The 20,290-nt window shown below is 37.3% G+C and overlaps 2 protein-coding genes across 2 annotated transcripts; one reads left to right on the plus strand and one right to left on the minus strand.

Moving 5' to 3' along the window:
• Positions 1–705: 705 nt before the first annotated feature.
• Positions 706–8,873, minus strand: LOC117324949 (programmed cell death protein 2-like). The gene is made up of 4 exons (XM_033880789.1): positions 8,311–8,873; positions 6,540–6,823; positions 4,832–4,945; positions 706–993 (listed from the first exon to the last, which is right to left on the minus strand). Exons 1-4 carry the CDS (start codon positions 8,840–8,842, stop codon positions 832–834), a joined length of 1,092 nt encoding a protein of 363 aa, XP_033736680.1. The 5' UTR covers positions 8,843–8,873; the 3' UTR covers positions 706–831.
• Positions 8,874–8,910: 37 nt separating this feature from the next.
• LOC117324950 (PITH domain-containing protein 1-like) lies at positions 8,911–20,267 on the plus strand. Its single transcript, XM_033880790.1, has 7 exons — positions 8,911–9,230; positions 9,867–9,910; positions 12,035–12,112; positions 16,878–16,982; positions 17,115–17,223; positions 17,826–18,047; positions 19,571–20,267. The coding sequence occupies exons 1-6, from the start codon at positions 9,036–9,038 to the stop codon at positions 17,925–17,927; spliced, it is 633 nt and encodes a 210-aa protein (XP_033736681.1). The 5' UTR covers positions 8,911–9,035; the 3' UTR covers positions 17,928–18,047; positions 19,571–20,267.
• The last annotated feature ends 23 nt before the right edge of the window (positions 20,268–20,290 follow it).

A 20,290-nucleotide genomic window follows, 5' to 3' on the forward strand; every position in this document is an offset into this window, starting at 1 on the left:
TGTTATCTATAGCCGTTTCCTTCACTTCCATTCATGTACAAATTAGTTTGTAATCGTGGCACTTGTTTGCGCCCTGTGGTGCTCATTTAAGCATTGAACGGCTTTCAGTTGGCATTCATAGTCAATATGAATGCCAACTGGACAGAGGCAAATTCAACATGAAGCGCGTCATATTGACTATGAATGCCAACTGAAAGCCGTTCAATGCTATATTACCATCTGCTTTTTGTCGGTGCTATTTTTTTTTTGAACATTTTCAAATTAAAATTTCAGTTGGCAGTCATAAGCTGTGAAATCGCAACTGAATTGGTTTAGTTTATATAGTGCAGTTTTACATACATGTAATATATATATGACTTTGTACACGAGCAAGATAATGTTTGTGTGTAATGTTTTTTGATATTATTTATTATATTAATATTACAGTGCTAACATGCAAATCATTTACTATCTATGCATATTACCATAACATTCGACATGTAAGTAATTGAGGTGAAACGGGCTAAAATTGGGGTTTATCATCACAACAAAAAATGGTACACCTACATTACATGTACACCTACAACACTGGTTTTGCAGTGATCTGTGTAGGGTTGTCTGTGGTGTTATGTGATATATAAATGAAGTATTGGAGGCTAAATATTCCAGTGCGAATGCAGATTTTTGTATAAATAGGATATTTATTCCATCACAGTTAATCATAAATAGGAGTGTAAGATTCTTTTATTCATAAATCTTATCAATTACTGTTCAACACACATCTGGCGGTCAAACTTTAATAACAACGCTTTGATAAACAGGACATATTCATTTCACAGACATAGCATGAAGTTACTGCTCCTCTGCAGCATAGTCCTGTTTCCAGATGAACTCTGGTTGATAGGAGTTTCCTATCTGACAGCTGTTACTACAAGTATAAATACACAGGGTTCCCCAGTCCAGACTGTCCCCGAGCTGGTCAACCTGAAGATGGCTCAACATCTGTGGCATCACCTACAACAGTAAATATGTCACTGAATTTTCTGTTATTTTAATATTATTAACATAAAGCAATACCGGTATGTAAATATACCCTACCTGTGTGTACAGAAGTTACTGCCATTCGGTATTATAAATAATAAATATCAACAAGATATAGATAAAGGATTAAATGTGATGATTCAAACAATATTGATGTTAATCATACAATGTGTAGTGAATGATGATCTGCATGAAGATGAATGATGATTTGCAATATAAGATATGATCGAAATGGCAAGTGTAGTCTAGATCTACAATCGCACCAGAACAAGCATATATCTGTAAAGAGTTTTGACTAAGTGTAAATTATATTGATTATACAGGGTCACACACTATCACTAGTCATCACCTTCATACATAGTGTCGCTCATCACCTTCAGGAAAAGTCAACACAATTATACATAGTGTCGCTCATCACCTTCAGGACGAGTCAACACAATTATACATAGTGTCACTCATCACCTTCAGGACGAGTCAACACAATTATACATAGTGTCACACATCACCTTCAGGACGAGTCAACACAATTATACATAGTGTCACTCATCACCTTCAGGACGAGTTAACACAATTCTACATAGTGTCACTCATCACCTTCAGGACGAGTCAACACAATTATACATAGTGTCACTCATGACCTTCAGGACGAGTCAACACAACTCTAAATAGTGTCACTCATGACCTTCAGGACGAGTCAACACAATTATACATAGTGTCACTCATCACATTCAGGACGCGTCAACACAATTATACATAGTGTCACTCATCATCACCTTCAGGACGAGTCAACACAATTATACATAGTGTCACTCATCACCTTCAGGACGAGTCAACACAATTATACATAGTGTCACTCATCACCTTCAGGATGAGTCAACACAACTCTAAATAGTGTCACTCATCACCTTCAGGACGAGTCAACACAACTATACATAGTGTCACTCATGACCTTCAGGACGAGTCAACACAACTCTAAATAGTGTCACTCATGACCTTCAGGACGAGTCAACACAATTATACATAGTGTCACTCATGACCTTCAGGACGAGTCAACACAATTATACATAGTGTCACTCACCACATTCAGGACGAGTCAATACAACTATACATAGTGTCACTCATGACCTTCAGAACGAGTCAACACAACTCTAAATAGTGTCACTCATGACCTTCAGGACGAGTCAACACAATTATACATAGTGTCACTAATCACCTTCAGGACGAGTCAACACAATTATACATAGTGTCACTCATCACCTTCAGGACGAGTCAACACAATTATACATAGTGTCGCTCAACACCTTCAGGACGAGTCAACATAACTCTAAATAGTGTCACTCATCACCTTCAGGACGAGTCAACACAATTATACATAGTTTCACTAATCACCTTCAGGACGAGTCAACACAATTATACATAGTGTCACTCATCACCTTCAGGACGAGTCAACACAATTATACATAGTGTCACTCATCACCTTCAGGACCAGTCAACACAATTATACATAGTGTCACTCATCACCTTCAGCACGAGTCAACACAACTCTAAATAGTGTCGCTCAACACCTTCAGGACGAGTCAACACAACTCTACATAGTGTCACTCATCACATTCAGGACGAGTCAACACAATTATACATAGTATCACTCACCACATTCAGGACGAGTCAACACAATTATACATAGTGTCCCTCATCACCTTCAGGACGAGTCAACACAATTATACATAGTATCACTCATCACCTTCAGGACGAGTCAACATAACTCTAAATAGTGTCACTCATGACCTTCAGGACGAGTCAACAAAATTATACATAGTATCACTCACCGCATTCAGGACGAGTCAACACAATTATACATAGTGTCACTCATCACCTTCAGGATGAGTCAACACAGCTCTAAATAGTGTCACGCATCACCTCCAGGACGAGTCAACACAATTATACATAGTGTCACTCAACACCTTCAGGACGAGTCAACACAATTATACATAGTATCACTCATCACCTCCAGGACGAGTCAACACAACTCAAAATAGTGTCACTCATCACATTCTGGACGAGTCAACACAATTCCCATGGTATGTTAACAACAATATTACATTATCATTCATTCTGTTCTTTAAAAAAATCATTCTCATGCACTCTCACCCTTTCTTGTAACTCAAATCTTTTAAATGGTTAAAAAGTCAAAATCAAACAGTGATTTAATGTACAGTGTTATAGTGTTATTTCAATTCAATCACTTGAGCCACTATCTGAAACAATTTGAATACAGGCCATGTAAAATGAGCATGATAATTGTTTATGAATATGGACCCTATGTTCTGCAAGAATTGACAGAGTATTCTTGAGGCAAACTAATTAAAGACATACTGTAATCAGTAACCTCAGTGAAAGCAACTCCGTTTATGTTTATTTCTCAAAAACTTGAGTGTAGACTGTGAAGCATATAAATATGGATAAAATTAAAATATTGACAGACTTCTTTCCAAAAACCACATGTCAGTGTTTACTAACAAATGCATGCCTAATTTTCATGTCAAAATTATAATGATTTATTTGATACAATACTAAGACAACTGTAGAATTCCTGTAATTTAATATGAATGAAATAACTGAAATTAGGGAAAGTGTTTCTTCTGTTGTCAAACAGAAAATGGGTTCTGCATTTTTTCTTATGTTATTACCTAGTTATATCATAAATATTATTTAAATATCATATTATTTATTATCCAGTTATGCCATTTTGTAAATTTAATGTACATATTTGAGAAAAGGACTTTATTGTTGTAAAAACTTGTGTCCAATCCTCTTGTGATAAGATATGTTTAAAAAAGAGAAAATGGGTTGTCAGTCAATGGCTTTTGTAAATTGTATAAACTGACTTTAGAATAATTTTGAATAGATCATACCGGGAAAATATTTGTGTCCGACTTTTTAAATGCTGTTAAAAGAAAGTATTGCAAACATAAAGTATTAACCTTTTATTTTGTTCAGTTTATGAGATTATAAATCCAATGCAGGGCTCAAAGTGGCACTTAGTTTTGGTGGCATGGCACCTTATATACACTGTTAGCAACCAGCTATTGACCTAGCTGTATATGGCTAAACAATTTGTAATGAAAAATGTTAGATAGACATGAAGTAAAATCCAGAAAATGTGTCCTACTACCATCACATAAACACTTCTCTGATCACAATCTAAAACATGCTTTGTAAGATGGCTGCAGTTTGCACTGCTGAGTTTCGATATGTTGTGATTTCATCAAACGGCGATAGAAAAACCAAATTACAAACTGCTTGAATGTGTGTGCAATGTGGTTATTTTCTTTCAAAGGTTGCAGTCAATGCTTGAATGACATTTACAATCCAAAAAGTTACAGACAGATGTTATTGTACACCGATCTGAAAAGTTAATAGGAAATGTTTTGAAGAGATTAAGACAACTGGACCAGGTGAACCAACTTTTCCAATTAGTGCCTAGATTTGTTGGCCCACTATATATAGGCCACCTGGTAATTATCTCCATCTTGAGCCCTGCAATGGAGCAAATAAGTTGTTCGTTAATGCAATATTGACTTTAAGCTTGTGCTCCATTGCATGATGATCTCATAAACTAAACAAAATAAAAAGTTAATCCTTAAATAGAGTTTATAGTTCTACAGCTTGTATGACATTTACATTTTTAATTTTGACTAATGGGACTGATACAATATACCCAGTAAATGAGTATTATAACATAGACTAATCAAACTGTCAAATATACCACTCTTCAATTTGAAAAAAGAAAAATAATTTTAAAATCTCATACTTGAAATTCAAATTGCCGTTTGGCTCCACAAGAGCATGCTGGGATATCTGTTTCACTGGGGATGTGATTCATCGACACCCATAATGGCTGGCCTCCTTTATGGTACCTTAAAACCTAAAATGATCAAAAACAGAAATATTAAAGCTACATTTAACTTCATTGCAAGAGGAAATTTTAACTTTATTTATTTTACAACAAATGCAAAACAATATAGATATACATATCCTGACAGAACTTTTAGTACCTGTTGTCAAGCCTTTCAATGTCTGATCGATTGCTATTACTTTTCGCAGGTGCTTTTAACTATATACCTCTAGAAATCACTTGAATATTTTCATGCTTATCATGCCTTTTAATAACAGTGGAATAACACAGGGTATTGTGGTAGAAATATATGTTATATTCTAAATGAAATTTGGCCATGTTTCACTTTGATTCAAGCTGATATTATTGTGGTAGAAACAGCTAGGTCACATGACTCATGATTTTTAGCAATTCAATTCAATTGAATTGCAATAGCTCATTAGATTTGCACATGAGTAAGGTATTAAGGAGGAGTAGTGGGGCCTGACCTCTATATATTTCACCATGAGTCATTCCAGCCTCATTTAAAAAATATGATTGTCCTCCCCAATGATGTTTCACACCAATAATCCACATTGGGATTAAAAAGATCGCATTTTGAAAGCAAATTAGTGTTGTACTTGGGGGTAAAAGTGCTCATCTTGTCAGCAGGAACATTAACAAAGGGTACGAGATGGTAATTTTTTATCAGATAAATACAAATAACTAGATACTGATTTCAAATTACACTGCAGACTATAAATCCACCCCATGCATTTCCAACTATTCAAGACCTCGTGTATCCCTGTCAACGTTGTCATAAAAGAAATGTACTCTAGTTGCCAACCTTCATGATTTGTTGACAAGCCTTCTTATTTATCTATACAGGTGTCCCAATTAATGATTAGCTGTTCTGATCTATCTATAACACTATAGTGCTTTTGTTAATGCAGCAAGTTATTCACTACAAAATATGTCTATGTTTTAACTCTCAAATAATATAATTTCTGTATTTTTGCATTTATAAAACAAAACTTATTCAATATAATCATGTAGTTGTAATAAAAGTCATAGAAAGTATTATGATTGCAGCTTAAATTCATATTAAAGGTCATGTATACTTTACTTTAGTCATTAAGCATTTCAGATAATAATTAGTGTTAACTTAAATTAAAGTTATTTTGGACGTGTGTTGAAAGGAGTAGTAAAACACCATTAGTAATATTGAATTGTCCGATCAGGATGCAAGTTAATAAATTGTATCTTAACTGTTACCCAAACCCCTTAAAATCTGTGTTCAATTCACAATTTGACCCTGTATAGTCATCATGCTCTTCCATACACAATGTTTTTTGTCGGATGAACTTAATTGTGACGTCACAGCTAGAAAGCTGTCATTCAGCATGAGTGAGCAGTATGCTAATTAGCAGTAGATTGACAGGCACTTAATTTGGGGGTCAGTATCTCATGCAGTACTAGATGAAACAATTTTGATCTTGTTTTCGACTTCTTTCTTTTGGGAACAAAAAGAATAAATCTATAAATGTATATCAGTTTTCGCTCCATGTACACTTTAATATATACTTATAAACCTACTAGAGGGATATACTGTATAGATGTTATTCAATTGATGATTATAACATACTTGCTCAGGATTTGTCTTTATCCGTTCCTTGAATTTTCTGAAAATCTTGTCATCCATATTTTCTGCTGTGGCCATTTTCTCCAGTTCACTTTTTGCGGCAGTATCTGGTATTAGACTGCCTGCTTTGTCTGATTTGAGGAAGTCTTGGTATTCTTGCCACTTTTCATTTTCTCCTTTTGTATCAGATTCATCGTCAGAGTTGACATCATCAAATTCCTCAGATTCTGTGATAAGTTCTAGTTCTGGGAAGAGCACACCTTTCACATCTGTTTTTCCCGTTTTATCTACAAAGTTTGATAAATACATAATTTTTTACCAAAATGATAAAAATAATGCCAATATTGGAGAATCAAAAAAGGAAAAATTTGTTTTATTGGATTATATATTTTACTATGAACACTTTTATCACACTAAGTACTGCCCCAAGAGCGAGTGAGCTTATGCCATGGTGTCGTGTCCGAAGTCTGTCAAATTGTCCATTTAAACTGTCAATAACCAATGCAAGAGGCCTAGAGATCTGATAGTGTGCCTGTTGCATGCTGGACTGAATGGCTTTCTTGTTCAAATGAATGAATTTGACCTATATTCAAGGTCACAGTGGTAAATATAGTAAAATATATTAAATGACATCTTCTCAATAACAAAGGGGCCTGTGAGAGACCTGATAATGAGTCTGTAGCATACTGGGGTGAAGGCCTACCAAATTTGTTCAAATGAATGTCTTTGACCTACATTCATGGTCACAAGGGTCAAATATGTTAAAATGTTAATGGACTTCTCAATACTCTTATATTTGAATAATAAAATAAATAAAGTAATCAGCTAATTAGAATATGCATTAATGACCTAGATCAACTTCAAAGTTGCAATGGAAACTAAACAGTTGAGTGAAAAAAGCCCATTGACCTCTTGTTAACTCACCTAGTCTGAAAAGCCTTGTGTGCTATTGCCATTTCATGGCATCTGTTTGTTGTTCGTCAACTTTTTTCTAAAAATCACTCCTAGTGATAGTCATATATGACTGAGTGAATTTTGACCAAATTCGGTCTGAGGTATCGATGGGGACCCTTTTGTCTACCCTACCCAGGGCCTAGCTATCAAAGGGGCAGGACACTATTTGAGAAATATAGGAAATTCTTTAACATCCTTCTTCTTCTGCAGGAAAGAAAGGAATTCGTTCAAATTTGGTCTGAAGCAACTTGGGCAAAGGAGAACCAACTATGTACTAAGGGTCTGGCCAAACCAGCGGCTTAGGACCGACAGAGCAATCTTCTAAGGGAAAGGAAGGATTTGGATTATATTTGGTATGAAGCATCCTTAATGGATTCTCCATCCCAAATTTGATTGAAATCTTATATAATTAGTAGTGTAAAGTTGATAGACAACATGCATGCAGTGGCATAAGCCCATCAATCCTTTGGACTAGTTGAGTTAATAAACTGAGAAGATGTATATGATGAGAGCACAGACCATTTTTTGTGTTATAGCTCCATAACATTAACTATAGCTTTATCAAAGTGAATCTTTATACTAACAACTTTAATCTACTCTACACACTCCTGTAAATACATTTTTATTGATGTACCTTTTTTCTCATAAAAAATATAACGCCGCTCTATCAGGCAATCAAATGCAATGTTGCAACATACGGAAATGTCATTTTTTTTTATAATAAATGTACTCTTATATGTTATAAAACGAGTCAGGCACCTGTGGTTTAAATCAATGAAAATGCTTGAACATTACAAGTGAGCAAGATGAATGTATATACCATTGGCCAAACACATAGCCTTGTGTCCATTCTTCCAATCGATGACCTGGTGATCTTTGCTACAGTACGAAGCTAAATGACATTTTGCACACTGTTTAGGTCCTAGGGCTCCACAAACACGACAGAGAGCTGCATCGGGAACAGGGCCATCGGTCTTTACATTCTCGTTTGGAGGGTCTGGGCTATAAAAGTCATTTTGACGAGGCAGTTGACTTCGGAACACCATAAAATTAATATTAGAATTTCTGATTGAACAGCCAGGATTCCGACATACGAAAACAAAAATGGTTCGATGAAAAGCAGACGACACTTTTTCATCAGGGGAATAGACTTGCAAAAGGAAAATGGCAGATTTACCACATACTTTACAGTTTACTTCTACAGGAAGCTGCGTAAGAGACAGCCAGGAAGGTTTACCACCCACTTTACTTGGGAAATAGTGGCTTCGTAGTAAGTCTGGATGTGTTTCCTCCAAAAAACCTAACTCCACGTTTTCACTCGCACCTTTCGTCGCCATTTTTATGTTTTGCATCAAGATCGTTAATACTCTTCAATCAGGGGACTCTACAATGTTTTTATATTCATGGTTATCTTTACGCTTTGAAAATACTCGCTACTAATTACACAACCGAATTAGAAGCGAGCACAACTTTCATGCAAACCAAGCAAATGCTGCTGGAATTGAAAGGTGAAATTAAATCAAACAGTTAAAGACAGTTGTGGAAATGTCAGGGCATGGCCACAGTCATGGATGCGGTGGGCATGACGACCACGACCATATAACAGATGCGGAAAAGGCAGCTGCTTACAGTTTATTTCTGAAAATCGACACTCAGAGAGTTGAATGCCTGAATGAAGCTGTTGATGGATCTGGGAAAGATGTTTTCAAACCTTGGGATAAGCGATTGGATAAGGAAAAGGTAAAGCACATCAATTTGTTTATATTATTTTGTGATACTTTAAACAGATCCACATATTTATTTTCGTGTCATGATGTAAAATTTTTAAAATAATCAATTTCAAATTGATGAAATATGTTCAGATTTTCATGTAGAAAAAAAACATCTCACAAAATGGCTACTGTACTGTACATTTACATGCGATTCAGCATAGCATTAATTTTTCCGATCAAGTTGATAAAAAGATCCGTTTACTGATGAACCTACATTTTGTAGAATTTAAAACATGATCAATAATAATTATAACTAGTGTCGTGAAAAATTTAATTACAGATGATTGGCAGTGAGTGGAAAAAAACTTAAAATCTTTAAAAAAAATGTTGGGTTTGTTTTCTGCAATTTCTTGTTTTCTGTAATCCAAATTGTTCACAGTAAAGCGAATTTGCTGGGAACCATGTCTTAGCCTATATTAGACATTGGGGCTTAGATCACTCACAGATACAGCTATTTAAAAAGTTTAACTACAATTATTTAAGCAGTGTACTTTCCTATTTCACTTGAATTTGAATCCTATGCACAATATGCCAGCACATTCCAGCTGTAATAACTTTCAGATGCGTAATCCATCAATCTCACTGATTTCTTGTTTTATTTCAGTTTGTGGAAAGTGATGCTGATGAAGAACTTCTGTTTAACATCCCGTATGTCTTTCTTTTTCTATTTTTAGCCCACCATCATCAGATGGTGGGCTGTTCAAATCGCCCTGCGTCCGTGGTCCGTGGTCCGTCCGTCCGTCCGTCCCTCCGTCCGTAAACAATTCTTGTTATCGCTATTTCTGAGAAAGTACTGAAGGGATCTTTCTCAAATTTCATATGAAGGTTCCCCTTGGTGCCTAGTTATGCATATTGCATTTTGAGACCAATCGGATAACAACATGGCCGACAGGCAGCCATCTTGGATTTTGACAATTGAAGTTTGTTATCGCTATTTCTGAGAAAGTACTGAAGGAATCTTTCTCAAATTTCATATGTAGGTTCCCCTTGGTGCCTAGTTATGCATATTGCGATTTGAGACCAATCAGAAAACAAAATGGCCGACAGGCAGCCATCTTGGATTTTGATGATTGAAGTTTGTTATCGCTATTTCTGAGAAAGTACTGAAGGGATCTTTCTCAAATTTCATATGAAGGTTCCCCTTGGTGCCTAGTTATGCATATTGCATTTTGAGACCAATCGGATAACAACATGGCCGACAGGCAGCCATCTTGGATTTTGACAATTGAAGTTTGTTATCGCTATTTCTGAGAAAGTACTGAAGGGATCTTTCTCAAATTTCATATGAAGGTTCCCCTTGGTGCCTAGTTATGCATATTGCGTTTTGAGACAAATCGGATAACAAAATGGCCGACAGGCAGCCATCTTGGATTTTGACAATTGAAGTTTGTTATCACTATTTCTGAGAAAGTACTGAATGGATCTTTCTCAAATTTTAATGTAGGTTTCCCTTGGTGCCTAGTTATGCATATTGCTTTTTGAGATCAATCCGAAAACAACATGGCCGACAGGCAGCCATCTTGGATTTTGACAATTGAAGTTTGTTATCGCTATTTCTGAGAATGTACTGAATGGATCTTTCTGAAATTTCATATGTAGGTTTCCCTTGGTGCTTAGTTATGCATATTGCGTTTTGAGACCAATCAGAAAACAACATGGCCGACAGGCAGCCATCTTGGATTTTGACAATTGAAGTTTGTTATCGCTATTTCTGAGAAAGTACTGAATGGATCTTTCTCAAATTTCATATGGAGGTTCCCCTTGGTGCGTCGTTATGCTAATTGCATTTTGAGATCAATTGGAAAGCAATATGGCCGACAGACCGCCATCTTGGATTTTGACAATTGAAGTATGTTATCTCTATTTCTCAAAGTACTGAATGGATCTTTCTCAAATTTCATAAGTAGGTTCCCCTTGGTCCCTTGTATTGCATTTTTGGACCAGTCTGTCCTGAAAACAACCTGGCAAACAAACAGCCATTATCGTTAAATCTCAAATTTCTTATATAGCTAGGATTCCCTTATTTGAAAAGTACTGGAGGGATGTCTCAATTTGCACAGATTAGTAAAATGAAGGGAAAAGTAGAGAAAAGATCAATCTGACATGGAACCTATGAAGATCATTCAATGGTGGGCGCCAAGATCCCTCTGGGATCTCTTGTTTAGTACAATAATTAAACTTGTGTCTTACCTGGTTGGTCACTTTTCAAAATAAGATGCCATTGTTAAGAGTCACAACAGTAAATCGTAGTTATGTGCTGAAGCACACCCCTCCCACTTTTCAACCAGGAAATCAAAATAGGATTCCCTGTAATGGCCTATATTGGCCTTTACTACTCACCAGTTCTGCATGTTAAGAAGAGTTCGAAGACTGAAAATTTTATTTCCTTGTAGTAGTTGGTGACTACCTCAATGAACAACATATGGTAGGCCCATCACATGCCATCAAGAGCAATAAGGGTGAAGTGTCTTGCCCAAGGACAAAACAAGGACAGCACAAAAAGGCCCATTTCTCAGCTTCCCGAAAAACAAACTGGCATAGGTATACGTATGGAGCTTCAAACCATGTACCTGGGATCCTCACCTGAGATTATGTAGCCAGCACTCTAACTAAGCAATTACGATGCCTCTACTGGTCCAAGAAACTCTTATTGTACAAAATATCAGCAAATAACGGTATATTGGGATGATTCAGATATTACATTGTCCAGGTGAAGATGTTAGAAATAGTTCTTTCATTGAGTGATTCAGCCTTAATTTTGTTTGTTCTTAGATTCACTGGAAGTGTGAAGTTAAAGGGAATTATTGTCATTGGTGGTGAAGAGGACACTCAACCTAACCTGATGAGAATGTGAGTATCAATACCTAATCATCTAGACATTTAATGTTGTAGGCAGTACGTGGTATAGTTTGGCAGCTATCAGTCACACTTCAATGATATTGATCATTAAAACAACTTCATAAAGCAAACCAAACCTAGCACAGAAACATATTCGTTTCAGAGATATAGATAAACATTTAATCATTAATTGAGTTATTGGGGCTATTCCAGGAAAACATATTCGGGAAGAGGGAAAGTATTATTAAATTATATGTGGTGGGGTGGGTTCAAATTAAAATCACATCCGTTGGTTGGTGTACGTGATGTGTTTGTACCATTTTTTACATCAAAATTGCTTCCATACCAGGGTACTGTTCACAAAAAAGTGGATATGTGGGAGGGTTATCAACATTTTAAATCACTTCTATAGGTGGGTCCCCTTATTTTAAAGTGCCTTCTCCCATCCCATAAGTGTTTTCCAGGAACAGCCTTAATATCAGATTTGGCATATTTTTAGGTCATCTGACCCGAAGGGTCAGGATGACCTATAGCCATCGTGCTTCGTCCGTCGTCGTCCGCCGTCCGCCGTGCGCCGTCCGCCGTCCGTAAACTTTTCACATTTCAATCTTCTTCTCAAGTTCCACCAGTGGGATTCACATGAAACTTGCCAGAAATGATCCTGAGATGGTCCTGACCAAGTGTTGTTATTTTTCGGGTTGGTCCGAAATCCAAGATGGCCGCCATAGCCGCCATTTTGAAAACACATTTTAAACTTCTTCTCAAGTTCCACCACTGCTGTCGGGCTGAAACTTGCCAGAAATGATCCTGAGATGATCCCGACAAAGTGTTGTTATTTTTCGGGTCGGTCTGAAATCCAAGATGGCCGCCATAGCCGCCATCTTGAAAAACACATTTAAAACTTCTTCTCAAGTTTCACCAGTGCTATTGAGCTGAAACTTGCCTGAAATGATCCTGATATGATCCCGACCAAGTGTTGTTATTTTTTAGATCAGTCCAAAATCCAAGATGGCCGCCATAGCCGCCATCTTGAAAAACACATTTTAAACTTCTTCTCAACTTCCACCAGTGCTATTGAGCTGAAACTTGCCTGAAATGATCCTGATATGATCCCGACCAAGTGTTGTTATTTTTCGGGTCGGTCCGAAATCCAAGATGGCCGCCGTAGCCGCCATCTTGAAAAACACATTTAAAACTTCTTCTCAAGTTTCACCAGTGCTATTGAGCTGAAACTTGCCTGAAATGATCCTGATATGATCCCGACCAAGTGTTGTTATTTTTTAGATCAGTCCGAAATCCAAGATGGCCGCCATAGCCGCCATCTTGAAAAACACATTTTAAACTTCTTCTCAACTTCCACCAGTGCTATTGAGCTGAAACTTGCCTGAAATGATCCTGATATGATCCCGACCAAGTGTTGTTATTTTTCGGGTCGGTCCGAAATCCAAGATGGCCGCCATAGCCGCATCTTGAAAAACACATTTTAAACTTCTTCTCAAGTTCCACCAGTGCTTTTGAGTTGAAACTTGCCTGAGATGATCCTGATATGATCCCGACCAAGTGTTGTTATTTTTTAGATCAGTCCGAAATCCAAGATGGCCGCCATAGCCGCCATCTTGAAAAACACATTTTAAACTTCTTCTCAACTTCCACCAGTGCTTTTGAGTTGAAACTTGCCTGAGATGATCCTTATATGATCCCAACCAAGTGTTGTTATTTTTCAGGTCGGTCCGTAATCCAAGATGGCCGCTGAGGTCGCCATCTTGAAAAACACATTTTAAACTTCTTCTCAAGTTCTACCAGTGCTATTGAGCTGAAACCTGCCTGAAATGATCCTGATATGATCTCGACCAAGTGTTGTTATTTTCGGGTCGGTCCGAAATCCAAGATGGCCGCCATAGCCGCCATCTTGAAAAACACATTTTAAACTTCTTCTCAAGTTCCATCAGTGCTGTTGAGCTGAAACTTGCCTGAGATGATCCTGATATGATCCCGACCAAGTGTTGTTATTTTTCGTTATTTTTCGGGTCGGTCCGAAATCCAAGATGGCCACCATAACCACCATCTTGAAAAACACATTTTAAACTTCTTCTCCAGGTTCATTGGTGCCTTTGAGCTGGGAATGGATGAGGATGTCAAGGAAGGCGAGCCAACATAGTGTTTTTTTTTTGGCCTCGTAAAAACTTTGACATGGCAGCAATATGGCGGCCATTTTGTAGCAAGATTGCGCAATCATGGTTTTCCTGAACAACACCTATTTCAAACTTCTTCTCAAATTCCACTGGTGGAATTCAGCTCTAACTTACCAGAAATGATCCTGAGATTGTCCTTACCAAGTGTAGCTATTTATCGGGTCGGCCAGAAATCCAAGATGGCTGCCATGACAGCCATCTTGAAAAACACATTTTATACTTCTTCTCCAGTTCCACTGGTGCCATTGAGCTGGAAATTGGTGAAGATGTTAAGGAAGCAGGGCCAACAAAGTGTTGTTATTTTTTTGGCCTCGTAAAAACTTTGACATGGCAGCAATGGCGGCCATTTTGTAACATGATTGCGCAATCATGGTTTTCCTGAACAACACCTATTTCAAACTTTTTCTCAAATTCCACCGGTGGAATTCAGCTCTAACTTACCAGAAATGATCCTGAGATGGTCCACACCAAGTGTTGTTATTTATTGGGTTGTTCAGAAATCCTAGATGGCGACCATGGCCAACAGTGCCACTATATACTTGCTACAGAGAATGCATACTACAATAATATAAGGGTTTTAATTTAGAGTCAGATGACCGTTAAGGCCCCTGGGCCTCTTGTTGTTAAGGAACTTCATGTGTGTAAAGTGTGACAAGTAAATTGCTATTATTGTTGCTTGATTATGCTCTGTATAACCTTGAAAGATCATTAGTTGGAAAAAATTGCTTTATTAGGTCACATGAAATGAAGTCTCAGGTGACCTTTCACGATCGTCTATTGTCTGAAGATATGCATCATGTTTCATAAACAATGTCCATTTTCAACTTATTCTCAATAACCAAGAGGCCCAGGGTCATACAATTGTATCAGGCCAGTAGCATGCTGGGGTGAAGGGTTACAAAGTTTGTGCAAATGAATGACCTTGACCTATTTTCAAGGTCATAGGGGTCAAATATATCAAAATCATTAAACAACTTTTCATGCAGGGACGAAGGGCTAAAAAGTTTGTTCATGTGAATGACCTCGACCTACTTTCAAGGTCACAAGGATCAAATCTGTTAAAATCTTCTAACAACTTCTTTCAAGATCGAGGCCTACATGAGTTGTGATATTGAGCCAGTTTCATGCCAGGATGAACGGTTACAAAAGGTGTTGAAATGAATAACCTTGATGTATTTTCAGGGTCACACAGATCAATTGTTAAAATCTTTAAACAACTCCTCACTAACTGAGAGACCCAGTGTCATAATATTGGGACAGTGGCATGCTTTGACAGACCGCAAATTTTTTTCAGTTGAATGACCTTGACCTGCCTTGAAGGTAGTATTGTAGTGATGATCGCCAGGAATCAATTGATTAATTGGAAACCCTTCAGATTTCGATCATTAATGGTAAAACTTATAATCCTTTAATCGGCAGGAGATTGTTCTCTTTTATATACGTATCAGGAGAAATTGACACAAATGTCACTGTCGATGGTCATACATATCAGTGATAATATTACATGGTGTTTAGAAACTTTAGACAATCTACCCGTATTATGTACTAGCTGGTCTCCGTCTAAAATGCCAACCACCACTGACTGAGCTGACTGAAGGGTTCTGTGATAAAACTACCACTGACTGTGTGACGACTGAAGGGTGCTGTGATAAAACTACCACTGACTGTGACGACTGATGGGTTCTGTGATAAAACTACCACTGACTGTGACGACTGAAGGGTGCTGTGATAAAACTACCACTGACTGTGACGACTGAAGGGTTCTGTGATAAAACCACCACTGACTGTGTGACGACTGATGGGTTCTGTGATAAAACTACCACTGACTGTGACGACTGAAGGGTTCTGTGATAAAACTATCACTGACTGTGTGACGACTGAAGGGTTCTGTGATAAAACTACCACATTTTAGTGCAGTTGTCCTTGAAAATGAGACATTTGATTTAATAAATATGATTTTATAACTGTAACTGGTCTAGTTTTGCTTAGTCTATATGTTTTTCACATCAAAAATAAATGTATTGGGCTGTGAATAATCTTTTATTAATAATATAATTAACATTTACCTGAAATTACTTTAAAACAGATTATGAAAAAAGGTTACCTGATTGGTTTGCCCTGCTGCTTCCAACCATCATCGATTTTGATTTTTAGTTAATTGCACAAGTACACTACTTCAAGGTCAAACTGGTCAAATCAGTATGTAATTCTGGACTCCGGTGACCATCAAGACCAATGGACCTCTTGTTTTCATCATTTAAATCATTGACCAGTACATGTATAATATACCAATTAAGCCCCAAATGATAATTTTCTATTATACCTGATCTTGTATTTATGCCTACATTTTAGCTTTCCAGTCAGTAATATGTTGAGTCTGATTGTTGTTGATACTGAACAGTCTGACTGAAATTAAGATCACATTGTAAATTCACACCAGTGTTGACATACATGTGGTCAGTATTCAATTAAATACTGGCCGCCATTGATGGACTCCTCTGTCTGTAGATGCTGTATTCACTCATGACCTTGGCTTCGCAAAAATATAAAATTGTGGTTACAAGTCCTAAATTTTCTTATTTCAGTTACAAGAATCGGCCAAATATGACCTTTGATGCGTGTGGTGCTGAACCTGACCAGATGTTTGAGTTACACCCGGACCCTACAGGAGCGTTAGAGTATAGTACCAAGTATGTGTTGTTACCAGACACTTACTATAAATCAAAGACTTTGAAATATAGAGAAAACTGTTATTTCACATTGACCTGGGATATAACAAAATTGAGGTGAAACTTTATCTCCATAAATGACTTATGTTTCAGGGTAGCCCGATTTAATTCCGTGGAACACCTTTCCATCCATTTCCCAAGTAATTTTGGTGCAGACAATACGAAAGTGTACTACATTGGTCTGAGAGGAGATTTTACAGAGGTAAACCAATCAGCTCACAATTAATAACTTAACAACATCTCATGGAAACACGGGGAAAGATCAAGTTAATTCATGGACTGTATATTAACTTTTTATGAAGTTTGATACATTTACAAATTATCACTAAGTGGTTGGATGCACAATGTTCCTGGATGTTGTTGGGAATGGGTTTATTTTGGTAGACACTGGCATGGATATTAATGGTATACAGATCTAAACTTGTTACACAATCCAAAAACATTCTAATTCCTAAATATTTGTGTTCATTGTTGTGTAAGCTTTATAATCTACTGTATTGTCTGTGATGTGAACATTTCTTGCTGTATACACTGGTATCGATGATGTCACAATTTCTTGCTGTGTACACTGGTATTGATGATGTCACCATTTCTTTCTGTGTACATGTACACGAATAACAAGTTTTGTAAAAATGCAATCTATTAAACATTTATCAGTATCAGTTGTTTCCTTCAGTTACATAAGTTGAACCAATTAAACAAGAATGACTTGAGAATGATTCGCCTTTCTCCTGTTGTAACAGTAACTTGTAATGGCTGTCAACCTCTACATGTTTTACATAAAATTTTCATTTATCTTCGCAGGTGCATCGACATGAAGTAACCATATGTAACTATGAGGCCCGAGCTAATCCAGCCGATCACAAAACCAACATACTTGACAATGTTAACCAACAAATCAGCTGATCACTGAGACGTCATTGTGTATATCAGCCGATCACAAAACCAACATACTTGACAATGTTAACCAACAAATCAGCTGATCACTGAGACGTCATTGTGTATATCAGCTGATCTGTGGAATTTTTAGCCCACCATCATCAGATGGTGGGCTGTTCAAATCGCCCTGCGTCCGTGGTCCGTCGTCCGTCCGTCCGTCCGTCCCTCCGTCCGTCCGTCCGTCCGTCCCTCCGTCCCTCCGTCCGTAAACAATTCTTGTTATCGCTATTTCTCAGAAAGTACTGAAGGGATCTTTCTCAAATTTCATATGTAGGTTCCCCTTGGTGCCTAGTTATGCATATTGCGTTTTGAGACCAATCGGAAAACAAAATGGCCGACAGGCAGCCATCTTGGATTTTGACAATTGAAGTTTGTTATCGCTATTTCTGAGAAAGCACTGAAGGGATCTTTCTCAAATTTCATATGAAGGTTCCCCTTGGTGCCTAGTTATGCATATTGCGTTTTGAGACCAATCAGATAACAACATGGCCGACAGGCAGCCATCTTGGATTTTGACAATTGAAGTTTGTTATCGCTATTTCTGAGAAAGTACTGAAGGGATCTTTCTCAAATTTAATATGAAGGTTCCCCTTGGTACCTAGTTATGCATATTGCGTTTTGAGACCAATCAGATAACAACATGGCCGACAGGCAGCCATCTTGGATTTTGACAATTGAAGTTTGTTATCACTGTTTCTGAGAAAGTACTGAAGGGATCTTTCTCAAATTTAATATGAAGGTTCCCCTTGGTGCCTAGTTATGCATATTGCGTTTTGAGACCAATCGGATAACAACATGGCCGACAGGCAGCCATCTTGGATTTTGACAATTGAAGTTTGTTATCGCTATTTCTGAGAAAGTACTGAAGGGATCTTTCTCAAATTTCATATGAAGGTTCCCCTTGGTGCCTAGTTATGCATATTGCGTTTTGAGACCAATCGGAAAACAAAATGGCCGACAGGCAGCCATCTTGGATTTTGACAATTGAAGTTTGTTATCGCTATTTCTGAGAAAGTACTGAATGGATCTTTCTCAAATTTCATATGAAGGTTCCCCTTGGTGCCTAGTTATGCATATTGCGTTTTGAGACCAATCAGAAAACAACATGGCTGACAGGCAGCCAACTTGGATTTTGACAATTGAAGTATGTTATCGCTATTTCTGAGAAAGTACTGAATGGATCTTTCTCAAATTTCATATGGAGGTTCCCCTTGGTGCCTCGTTATGCTAATTGCATTTTGAGATCAATTGGAAAACAAAATGGCCGACAGACCGCCATCTTGGATTTTGACAATTGAAGTTTGTTATCTCTATTTCTCAAAGTACTGAATGGATCTTTCTCAAATTTCATAAGTAGGTTCCCCTTGGTCCCTTGTATTGCATTTTTGGACCAGTCTGTCCTGAAAACAACCTGGCAAACAAACAGCCATTATCGTTAAATCTCAAATTTCTTATATAGCTAGGATTCCCTTGTTTGAAAAGTACTGGAGGGATATCTCAATTTGCACAGATTAGTAAAATGAAGGGAAAAGTAGAGAAAAGATCAATCTGACATGGAACCTATGAAGATCATTCAATGGTGGGCGCCAAGATCCCTCTGGGATCTCTTGTTACTTGATCACATTCGTTTTGCATAGAAGATGACTTTCATCCGTGTCCTACTCTGAAGGTCAATTTAGATATGTATTTATATTGCACTCTAGGTACATAGCTTCATTACTTATAGTGATATATTAGACTGAAACTCTGTGTCATGTGAATTTCACAGACTGCCTCTATCTCGCTAGGCCAATTACAGCGGGAAGAAAACTGAATATATCTTTTTTTCAGAAATAGAAATTCTCAGTCATCTTGGCCTTCACTTCCACTTTCATTTGTGATAATTTATATGCAGCTTTCTTCTACATCCTCAATGCCAGCATTTCCCAGAATTAGCCACTCTCCTTCATTAGCAACATTCAGCAACGTCTTGTGAAAAGTTGTGTGGAAAAGTTTACCTTCGTTGCCATACAGCTTGTAGTCCTACAAGTATCAGCATCGTGATATATCATTGAGTTTGCTAGCTATGACTTGTGGTGAAAGAAGTGTTTTATAATTGAATTAATAAGACAATAGTTATATACTGGCAAACTTGTGATCTATATTACAGTAAATACTGCGAGGATGCAGACAAATCATTGGGTTTGCTAGCTATGACTTGTGGTGAAAGAAGTGTTTTATAATTGAATTAATAAGACAATAGTTATATAGTGGCAAACTTGTGATCTATATTACAGTAAATACTGCGAGGATGCAGACAAATCATGATTTGGTGTTCCTTTGTGTATTTT

The sequence above is a fragment of the Pecten maximus genome, chromosome 4, assembly GCF_902652985.1.
Source record: "Pecten maximus chromosome 4, xPecMax1.1, whole genome shotgun sequence".
Lineage (NCBI taxonomy): Eukaryota > Metazoa > Mollusca > Bivalvia > Pectinida > Pectinidae > Pecten > Pecten maximus.

Coding starts and splice junctions, on each gene's coding strand:
- LOC117324950 (XM_033880790.1), top strand. CDS start 9,036: ATGTCAGGGCATGGCCACAGTCATGGATGCGGTGGGCATGACGACCAC. Junction 9,231..9,866: donor AGCGATTGGATAAGGAAAAG/GTAAAGCACATC, acceptor GTTTTATTTCAG/TTTGTGGAAAGTGATGCTGA. Junction 17,224..17,825: donor TGAGAGGAGATTTTACAGAG/GTAAACCAATCA, acceptor TTATCTTCGCAG/GTGCATCGACATGAAGTAAC.
- LOC117324949 (XM_033880789.1), bottom strand. CDS start 8,842: ATGCAAAACATAAAAATGGCGACGAAAGGTGCGAGTGAAAACGTGGAG. Junction 6,824..8,310: donor GGCTATGTGTTTGGCCAATG/GTATATACATTC, acceptor CAAACTTTGTAG/ATAAAACGGGAAAAACAGAT. Junction 994..4,831: donor AACGGCAATTTGAATTTCAA/GTATGAGATTTT, acceptor TTACTGTTGTAG/GTGATGCCACAGATGTTGAG.